General features: G+C 39.2%; 1 protein-coding gene, 1 non-coding gene and 1 pseudogene across 3 annotated transcripts in view; all 3 read left to right on the top strand.

Annotated features, from left to right (window-relative positions):
* Nucleotides 1–101: 101 nt before the first annotated feature.
* On the top strand, nt 102–4,017 carry LOC133624493 (large ribosomal subunit protein uL16-like; annotated as a pseudogene).
* On the top strand, nt 2,112–2,244 carry LOC133573490 (small nucleolar RNA SNORA70). Its single transcript, XR_009810966.1, has one exon. It is a non-coding gene; the product is annotated as a small nucleolar RNA SNORA70 (small nucleolar RNA).
* Nucleotides 4,018–5,738: 1,721 nt separating the features above from the next.
* Nucleotides 5,739–11,184, top strand: part of dnase1l1 (deoxyribonuclease I-like 1) — a 69,983-nt gene continuing 64,537 nt past the window's right edge. The window contains exons 1-2 of one of the 2 annotated variants that reach the window (XM_061988063.1): nt 5,739–6,972; nt 7,078–7,688. In XM_061988063.1, the coding sequence (XP_061844047.1) occupies nt 6,963–6,972; nt 7,078–7,688 (621 nt within the window). In that variant the 5' untranslated portion in view covers nt 5,739–6,962. Of the gene's footprint in view, nt 7,689–11,184 lie in introns of both variants that reach the window. The other variant, XM_061988055.1, reaches the window with a different exon arrangement.

Here is an 11,184-nt window from a genome sequence, read left to right as displayed (position 1 = left end):
ACTCTCTGACTAGGTCATATACGACGCTGCCATTCCGCCTCATCTGTAAGAAGTCAAGTAATTGAGCAAAAAACTGAAAATACACTGAGTAATTTGTAGAAATTGACATCAAATTACAGGTTTAACATTTTTTAAAAGGTTATAACAACTCTATTCAGATACAGGAAATCCAGTCATTTAATTTTGGTGATACAATTTTATTAGTGACAGGGTTTCTGCGGGTCAATAAAGAGCATTAAGTCATTAAATTTATTTTGCAAAAGTTAAGGGTGAATAAAGTTCATAGTACTGTCCTTATTAGCTAATCAACGTTTGGTGATTAAAGGCAGGCAGCAGTTAAAGCTGGCAAATTTCTGTGGCGTCCTCAACAGAGCAACTTCTGCTGTCGCCACGCCACCACATTTAGCAGTTGCTGCTACCACTATAGAAAAATCTATAAAAAATTCTGATACATTAAACAGTTAATTTCAACTATTCCAGATTATCATTATGAAAAGCTTACAATTGACTTGTCAGACAGTTTTAAAACTTTACTAAAAGCTGCAGTATTTGTTTTAAGTGTTATTAAAAGCATTAATTTAGAGCTGCAGAAACCCTGAGTGATGAATCATTGATGCATAATGAAACGAGGTGTGATACTGTCGCTTGTGACAGCTAAAACTGCTAACATTTGACTATAAAGTGCCAACAAACCGTCCCCAGTAAGTACTGCGTTCAGCTCACCTTTTTCATTGTCATTCATCCACATGGAACTAAAACAAAGGAAATGTGATCATTTTCATCTCGTGTCAAGGTAAATGTTGATCATTGCACATTTCGTCTTTTTTGCACATTTAAAACAAAGTTGGCCTCTCCATTTACTTGCAGGGCAAATGTTACTTGTTAAATCCAGCAAGTAGCGCCAGGATGAAACCCCAACAGTACACTGTACCGTGCAGCATCTTTACTACCATACAATAAAGGTGCATTCTACAAGGAAACTTTATTCTCATAGAATTATTAGCTGTAGTCTCTTCCAAAATAAGATTACAAATATAGACTTCATTTTCAAAATTATTAGCTATTCCAAAATTAAATTACAAATATAGACTTGATTGTCAAAATTATTAGTTTTATTCTTTTAACACTGAAAACCTTTGTTCTTGTGAAATAATTCTATCCATCCATCCATTTTCTACCGCTTGTCCCTTTTGGGGTCACGGGAGTGCTGGAGCCTATCTCAGCTGGATTCGGGAGGAAGGCGGAGTACACCCTGGACAAGTCGCCATCTCATCACAGGGCCAACACAGACAACATTCACACTCACATTCAATACAAGTTATATTCTCATAAAATTGCTTTATTCTTGTAAACTAATAATACAAATGTGTGAAATGATTTGCATTATATTGATCGTACACAGGCTTCTAATCTGTCAAAGCTACTTATGGTATTGGTACAGCTACATATTTGTAGTTTAAAAAAATGATCCCACACAATAAAACAAAATACTTTTAGATCCTAAAATCAGAATCTTTGACGTAGGCAGGAAGGAGGCCAAGGTCGATGAGTTCCCCATGTGCGAACACATGGTCTCTGATGAATACGAGGAGCTGTCCTTAGAAGGTGAGACGAAATTATTGCTTTTATCGCCAGCCTCTATATCAAAGTAATTTTGTGGCAATTAACCAATTTTCTGCTGTTTGTGCAGCTCTGGAGGCAGCCCGTATCTTAGCCAACAAGTACATGGTGAAGACCTGCGGAAAAGATGGCTTCCACATTCGCATGCGTTTGCATCCCTTCCACATCATCCCCATCAGCAAAATGTTGTCCTGTGCCGGAGCTGACAGGTGAACGTACCTTGTCCTACTTCACCTTCAATTGACACCGAAGCTGAATGTTCTCCTGGCTCCTAGGCCCCAGACTGAAATGCGCAGTGGGTTTGGTAAGCCTCAGGGCACGTGTGAACATTGGTCAGGTGATCATGTCCGTGCGTACCAAGCCCCAAAACAAGGAGCATGTGGTTGAGGCCCTGCGCAGAGCCAAGTTCAAGTTCCCTGGACGCCAGAAGGTATTTACCTATTCCTTTCTTTCACATGCTCTCAACTCTACAAAACCGTTGTCAAAGAACTTTGCAGCCTATTAAGCTGACTGGTCTTGCTGCAGTGCATTTCTGGCGTGCAAAGGCTGCAGACATGAACTCTTTGGTTGTGTATGACCTCAGCTGTGAGGTGCTGAGTTCTTCAAGGGACCACTGAGACATTTCCATTACCGTATTTTCCGCACTATAAGGCGCACCTAAAAACCACAATTTTTCTCAAAAGCTGACAGTGCGCCTAATAACCCGGTGCGCTTTATTACGATTCATTTTCATAAAGTTTCGGTCTCGCAACTTCGGTAAACAGCCGCCATCTTTTTTCCCGGTAGAACAGGAAGCGCTTCTTCTTCTACGCAAGCAACCGCCAAGGAAAGCACCCGCCCCCATAGAACAGGAAGCGCTTCACCCGCCCCCATAGAACAGGAAGCGCTTCACCCGCCCCCGGAAGAAGAAGAAAAAACGCGCGGATATCACCGTACGTTTCATTTCCTGTTTACATCTGTAAAGACCACAAAATGGCTCCTACTAAACGATCCGGGTCATAAAAAGACGCAATCTCTCCATCCGCACACGGATTACTACCGTATTTCACAGCAACTGAACCGCACTGTGGAACGGGAGCACGTACGGTGAATATTCGCTCCACAGGGAATGAGAAGTCATCCTTCACTGTGGTTCTAGCTTGCCATGCTAACTTCCACTCATGGTGATATTCAAAAGGAAGACCTTGCCAAAAGAGACCTTTCCAGCCGGCGTCATCATAAAAGCTAACTCGAAGGGATGGATGGATGAAGAAAAGATGAGCGAGTGGTTAAGGGAAGTTTACGCGAAGCGGCCGGGTGGCTTTTTTCACGCTGCTCCGTCAATGTTGATATATGACTCTATGCGCGCCCACATCACAGATGGTGTCAAAAAACAAGTGAAGCACACAAATACAACACTCGCCGTCATTCCGGGTGGATTAACCAAAGAACTCCAACCGCTGGATATTGGTGTCAACAGGGCATTCAAATCACGACTGCGAACTGCGTGGGAAAAATGGATGACCGAAGGCGAACACACCTTCACTAAGACGGGCAGACAACGCCGGACAACATACGCCAACATCTGCCAGTGGATTGTAAATGCCTGGGCAGATATTTCTGTCACAACTGTGGTCCGAGCTTTCCGGAAGGCAGGATTCACAGAACTGCTGCACAACAACAGCGACACTGAATCCGATGATTTCGAAGAGACGGAGCCCGCCATTTTGGAAGCCACGCTAGCGCAACTTTTCAATTCGGACACCGAAGACGAAGAATTCGAAGGATTTACCGGTACGAATGAAGAATAACTTCAGAAAGTGAGCGCTATGTTTATTTTGTGTGTTGTGTGTTGTGACATTAACGTTCGAGCAACATTACCGGTATGTTGCTATTGCTCTACACCATTTTGAATTTTACTATGTTTGTGATTGCACATTTGTACATTTTGGGACAGAGTTGTTAGAACGCTGGTTTTCAATATATTATTAAAGTTTGACTGAACTATCTGACTGTTTTTTTGACATTCACTTTAGCGCAGCGTTTTTTTGACATTCACTTTAGCGCAGCGTAGGCGCGGCTTTTAGTCCGGGGCGGCTTATTGGTGGACAAAATTATGAAATATGTAATTCATAGAAGGTGCGGCTAATAATCCGGTGCGCCTTATAGTGCGGAAAATACGGTACTTTAATACTTCTCTTGCAACCATAACGGTCACATCTCCATTTCCCTTTCAGATACATATCTCCAAGAAGTACGGCTTCATCAAGTTCAACGGCACCAACTTTGACGACATTATGGGCGAGAAGCGTGTCAGTCCCGATGGTTGTGGGGTGAAGTACATCCCCAATAAAGGCCCTGTGTCTCGCTGGAAGGCCCTGCATGCCATCTAGGGCGTCTGCAGCCGAACCAACAAAAGTGACTTTCATTACTGCGGTTTACTCTCTAGGTCATATACGACGCTGCCATTCCGCCTCATCTTTAATAAGTCAAATAATTGAGAAAAAAACTGAAAATACACATTGAGTAGTTTGTAGAAATTTACAAAATCATCAAATCACGGGTTTAATATTTTTTAAAAGGTTATAACAAGACTATTCAGATACAGGTTGGCGATTAAAAGCAGCCAGCAGTTAACGCTGGCAAATGTATTTGTCATCCCCAACAAAGCAACTTCTGCTGTCGCCACATCTAGCAGCTGCTGCTACCACTATAGAAAAATGTAAATAAAAAAAAAACCCACATCTGATTCAATAAATAACAGTATGTAAACTTTAAAACTATTCAAGATTATCATTGTCAAATGCTTACAATTGTCTTGCCAGACAGTTGTAAAGCCTTTGACTACAATTTGCAGTACTACTGCAGCTTTTCATTAAAAGCTGCAGTAAGATTTGTTTTTAGTGTTATTAAAATCATTAATTTAGCTGCAGAAACCCCGAGAGATGAAGCATTGATGCATAACGAAACAAGGAGGTATACTGTCTTTTGACGGCTAAAACTGCTAACATTTGACTAAAGTGCCAACAAATCGTCACCAGAAAGTAAGGCGTTCAGATCGCCATTTTTCATTGATGTCCTCCAAATGGAAATAGAACAAGGGAAATTTGATATTTTTCATCTCATGTTAAGGTCAATGTTATTTTTCTGTTGACCCATTGCACATTTTACCTTTCTTTTTGCAGTTAAAAACAAAGTTGGCCTCCATTTTTTAGCAGGTCAAATGTTACTTGTTAAATCCAGCAGGTGGCGCCAGGATGAAACAACAGTACCGTGCAGCGTTTTAAGGTGCATTCTACAAGGAAACTTTATTCTCATAGAATTATTAGCTGTAGTCTACTAAAATAATATCAAAAATATGGACTTCATTGTCAAAATGATTAGCTTAATTCTTAAATAAAATGGAAAACCTTTGTTCTATGAAATAATTCCAATATAGAATATATTCTCATAAAATTGCTTAATTCTTAACTAAAAATACAAACTGTTGTAAAATTAGCTTTATTCTTGTAATACATATTAAAATGTTCTGCTCATAGAAAGTTTTATTCTTGCAAAAGAAAATACAAATTCCAACTGTATTCTCATAATGTAATCACTTTATTATTGTTAAATAGTTGAATACCAATATTCTAATCATTTTATGTTTGTAAACTTAAAATAATGTCACTAGTGTCTGATACAAGCAGTCCTACAGCGTGTTTACTGGACAGCCAGTTAACATCTAAATGTCCTCCATAAACACACATTGCTCTTTTCTTGGGTGCTGTGGCTTTGGCTTAAATGGTTTTGCGGCTGTCTAGAAACATGAGGGTTCCAGGTTCGAGACCAGATTCCGCCATCCTAGTCACGGCTGTTGTGTCCTTGGGCAATACACTTCACCCACCTTGCTCCTGATAGGTCGTGGTTAGCGCCTTGCATAGCAGCTTCCGCCATCAGTGTGTGTGTGGTGGAAAATGTAAAGCGCTTTGGGTATATTAAAAAATGCTAAATAAACAAAGGTAATTTTCTTCTATTTTAGTCATTTACAAGGCAAATATGGTAAGCAATAGACTACTGGCAGCTATGCAACAACTTAGCACACAGGCTGAGAGGCCTATGTAATAATGATTGAGCAATATTGCAGTCTAAATCGGCATATTTGTCAAAATAGAGAAGTATCAAATAAAGTTGGATATTTCTTACACCAGGGGTGTCCAACCCTTTTGACTTGAGCTGCCTTGCGCTAAAAAAATTTTGGCTGGGTGCTGGAAGCCGACTGCATGTAAATTAACTAGCCTATATGTATGTGTACATATGTATTTACATATATATGTACATTGTGAATGTATATATATGTTTTGTATTTTTCCCATCATGCTTTGCAGGGAATTTAAATGTGTAATTGTTGTTGGATTTGATTTTTTAACACATATACAAAGTTCAGTGAGCAGGTTGTGTTATGTGTGACCATGTGTGTTACTTTATTTGCGCCTTGAGTTGGAAAGGTTTTTGGATTGGGTCATATATAAAACTGCTGTGCTGTGCACACTTCAAAATGCAATTTTTGGTAAATAACCTGAATTACTCACGTTGTCCACAGGATGTTGGCAAACTTGAGGAAGTCAAAATGTCAAGAGTCCTTGATTAGCGTCTCACATCTCGCAGGGCCAAACCGGAAATGCCAGGGTTTGGACACCTCTGACCTACACACATTAGAAAAGTATTAGAAAATATCCAGGAACAAATGTGTCCGCATTGTTCAATTTATTGTCTCATTAACTTAACTTCATGAATTATTGTGGTCACCAAATAAACAACTACCATTCCACTTCAACTTAAAGACAGTATAAGTCCATTGCAGACGGTTAGTAATAAATAGGTTAGTGTTTTTCAGAACTACCATTGTTCTGACTCAATTTATCAAACCTTTTAGAACATTGGACACCACAAAATAAAAGTAGGATTTCTGCTGTTAACATGTCGGCCCATACTCAAGGCTCCAATATATTAGTGGTGAAAAATGATGGCCATATTACTCCTGAATACTTTGCGTCTTCAGTCACCTCTTTAGACACATTTATGGTTATGTTGGCCCCTGAACTGAGTCTTAGGTTCATTGAAAGTGTGATCATGCAGTAACCAATCATAACTCACTTAATTATTGCTGACTAGGAGTTGTTATGGAGAGACAGCAGCTGCCAGGATCATCATGTCTACAGTCATAGGCGCCATGGGTGCTAGGGCCCCGAAGCACCCAAGGACAATGTCGAGCACCCACGTGGGATTGATGGCAAATTCTTTCTCACCACCAAGCACACACTGAGCACCCACTGGCAGAAATGTAGATCGGCGCCTATGTCTACAGTACATACCTGCACCGAATGGAAAGGGGTGTGTCTTTCTTCAACACCTGTGCTGGGGGGAGGAGTCTCACACGTCAAGTTCCCTGCACATTTAGTGAGTGTCGATATTTGACAGTCATCACTATGCACGCAGGCTGCTCTCTGTGGGGCATCCAGCTGGTGGCCACCGGCGTGCAGCTGGGGAACTCCTTCTTCCTGACCGTGCTGCCCATGGTGTTGAGGGAGCGCCACATGGCGGCCACCAACTCCACGCGGACGGAGGACGGCTGGCAGGTCTCCGTGTCGGGCTTCTTCGTGACCTACAGGGTCCTGAGTCAGCTGGTCCCCGTCCTGCCGGGCCTCCTGCTGGCGTGGCTCGGCGACGGGGGCTGGAGGAGGAGTCTGTTGGTGGTCCCCCTGCTGGGCCTGCTGCTGTCCAGGCTGGCAGTGCTGCTCATGCTGGTTCTGGACTGGCCTCTGCAGGTGTTGTGGGTGGAGGTGGTACTCACTGGACTGTGTGGAGGTTCCACTGTGTTCTGCAGCGGCATCATGACCCTCTTGTCTTTGAGCTCTGCAGGACAGGACCGCTCCAAACTCTTGATGAGAGTGGAGCTCATCAGTGGACTGTCTGGTGTGGTCGGCTGCATGACAGCGGGACATTTGTACGACGTCTGTGGTCCCACCCTCGGACCAGGAGTCCTTATCCTCATGCTGTGTTTGCTGCTTCACGCCCTCTGCTTGTTCTACACCCTCTTCTTCCTGCAGGTGACTTTATTCACTTCACTAATCACCACTCGCATGTAAACTGTCACAAAATTATGTAACATAATTTTACTTTTAAAATGACAACAGGTATTGTTTGTTTTGCACTAATGCACTGCAAATAAATGTCAGTAGATTTCCCAGTAAAAACTAAATGTCACCAAAATTTTACTGTAAAATTCAAAGTGATGCTGTTATTAAATTTACAATAATGCGCTGTAAAAAAAAAATCTGATTTTTTGCCAGAATTTTACCCTAAAATGTTAAAATGTACCATTATTAAATTACAATAATGCACTGTAAAGAAAAAATGTCAGTAGATTTCAAGTCAAAAACTTTTTTGCCCGAATTTTACTGTAAAATCACAAGTTTTGCCTTTATTAAATTTACAATAATGCACTGTAAAAAAAAAAGTCAGTAGATTTCACGTCGAAACATTTTTGCCAGAATTTTAACGTAAAAATAAAAAATGTTTTGTTATTAAATTTACAATATTGCGCTGTAAAATATTGTCAGTATATTTCCTGATAATAAAAAAAGTTGCCAGAATTTTACTGCAAAATTAAAGGTTGGGCCATTCTTACATTTACAATAATGCAATATAAAAAAAATTGTCAGATTTCCTGGTTAAAATAAAAAAACTCGCCAGAATGTTACTGTAGATTTAAAGTTGTGCCGTTATTACATTTACAATACTGCACTGTAAACAAAAATGTCAGATTTCACGTCAAAAACATTTTTGCCAGAATTTTACTGTAAAATTACAAGTTTTGCCTTTATGAAATTTACAATATTGCACTGAAAAAAAAAGTCAGTAGATTTCTAGCCAAAACATTTTTCCCAGAATTTTAACGTAAAAATAAAAAATGTTCCGTTATTAAATTTACAATATTGCACTGTAAAATATTGTCAGTAGATTTCCTGATAATAAAAAGAGTTGCCAGAATTTTACTGTAACATTAAAGGTTGTGCCGTTCTTAAATTTAAAATAGTGCAATGTAAAAAACAATTTCAGTAGATTTCCTCGTAAAAAAAGGTTGCCAGGATTTTACTGTAATATAAGTTGTGCCGTTATTACATTTACAATAATGCACTGTAAAAAAATGTAAGATTTCATGTTTGAAAAAAATAGCCAGAATTTTACTGTAAAATTAAAAGTTGTGCTATTATTAAATATACAGTATTGCACTGGAAAAAAACGTTTTTACAGTAAAAAATAACTGTCACCTCTTGTCGCTAAAAATAACAGTAGTGCTGTTTTTCCATTACAGTAATACGCTGTAAAAAAAACAAAAAAACAATAGTATATTTTACAGGGGGAAAACTGTCAGATCAGTTGCAAAAATGTTACTGTAAAATGTTTTCAAAATTTCCAGTTCCAGTAAAGCACTCTAAAAAAGTTTGTAGATTTTACAATAAAAAACTGGCAACTCTTTTGCCAGAATTTTACTGTAAAAGTAACTGGTGCTGTTATTGTAATACATTTACAGTAATGCATTGTAAAAAAAAGTACAAAACCGAAAATGTTTTTCTGCCATAATTTTACAGTAAGAATAACAGTGGTGCTGTTAATACATTTTACAGTAATGCACTGTAAAAACAACCAAAGTAGATTTTACAGGCGCCCCCCCTCTGCATTTGACCCATCCCCTGGGAGGTGAGAGGAGCATTGAGCAGCAGCATTAGCCGCGCCCGGGAATCATTTTGGTGATTTAACCCCCAATTCCAACCCTTGATGCTGAGTGTCAAGCAGGGAGGTAATGGGTCCCATTTTTATAGTCTTTGGTATGACTCGGCCGGGGTTTGAACTCATGACCTACCGATCTCAGGGCGGACACTCTAACCACAAGGCCACTGAGTAGGTCTTTTTTTGGGTGTAATGAAAGGCGCCAACAAATAAAATGTATTATTATTATTAGCAGCAGCTCATCCTCCAGAAGTATACTGTATAAACAACAGCGATAGTATTTGTCCATTTACAGTAATTGGGACTAAAAACTAGCATGAATTTTACAATACATTTCTGATTCTGTCAGTATTTGTTTTACTGTAAAGACTTCATATTTGTTGACAGCGTACTGCTTGTGTAACAATCATGACTTTCAGTGACACAACATTTCCATCAACACAAAGACACTCCTTAACAAAAACATGCACCTATTGATGCTACTGCACATACAGTATCAACACACCACGTCACAACCTTGCTTCTTGCGGCAACACCACACAAAAAATTGTATGTGATATAATGTATGATACAAGCGTTCCTTCAGCGTGTTTACTTGTGTGCAGAGGTGGGTAGTAACGCGCTACATTTACTCCGTTACATCTACTTGAGTAACTTTTGGGATAAATTGTACTTCTAAGAGTAGTTTTAATGCAACATACTTTTACTTTTACTTAAGTATATTCATAGAGAAGGAACGCTACTTTTACTCCGCTACTTTTATCTACATTCAGCTCGCTACTAATTTTTATTGATCTGTTAATGCACACTTTATTTGTTTTGGTCTGTCAGACAGACCTTCAAAGTGCCTGCCTTACTTGTGACGTTTCACTTCGTTCCACCAATCAGATGCAGTCTCTGGTGACGTTGGACCAATCAAACAGAGCCAGGTGGTCACATGACCTGACTTAAACAAGTTGAAAAACTTATTGGGGTGTTACCATTTAGTGGTCAATTGTACGGAATATGTACTGTACTGTGCAATCTAATAATAAAAGTTCCAATCAATCAATCAAAAGTGTGCAGGAAAAAATATACTTTTTTATTTCCACCGTACATCCCGTCCAAAGCCTAAAGACTGACCGCACATGAGGACGTTCCTGTCTTCACAATAAAAGTGCCGCTCCATCGCGCCTGCGCTTTCAAAACAAGAGTCTCCGAAAGCCAGCGCAAACAAGCTAGCAAGCTACGGAGTTTGACGCCAATATATTTCTTGTAAAGTGTATAAAAACGAATATGGAAGCTGGACAAATAAGATGCCAAAAATCCACCACTTTCATGTGGTATTAGACAGAAAGAAGGAACTTTTCTTCTCCTCCATTTGAAAACGTGGACGTTATCATCACTACTGTCTGATTACAATCAACGCAAGTCATCAGAATCAGGTAATACACCAACTTATATTCTAGTCTTCATGAAAGAAAGGAATCTATATGTTAAACATGCATGTATATTCATTAAAACACCTTTAACATGTAAACAAAAACAGCAAAATAAATACATATAAATAATAAACTGTATATATCTATGTATATGTATGTATGTGTATATGTATATATATATACATATATATATATATATACAATATATATATATATTTATGATATGAGTGTGTATGTTACTCATCAGTTACTCAGTACTTGAGTAGTTTTTTCACAACATACTTTTTACTTTTACTCAAGTAAATATTTGGGTGACTACTCCTTACTTTTACTTGAGTAATAAATCTCTAAAGTAACAGTACTCTTACTTGAGTACAATTTCTGGCTACTC

Source organism: Nerophis lumbriciformis, linkage group LG01 (assembly GCF_033978685.3).
Source record: "Nerophis lumbriciformis linkage group LG01, RoL_Nlum_v2.1, whole genome shotgun sequence".
NCBI classification, from domain to species: Eukaryota; Metazoa; Chordata; class Actinopteri; order Syngnathiformes; family Syngnathidae; genus Nerophis; species Nerophis lumbriciformis.
The sequence above is the reverse complement of the archived record's forward strand: the minus strand, read 5'-3'. Positions and strand labels throughout refer to the sequence as shown.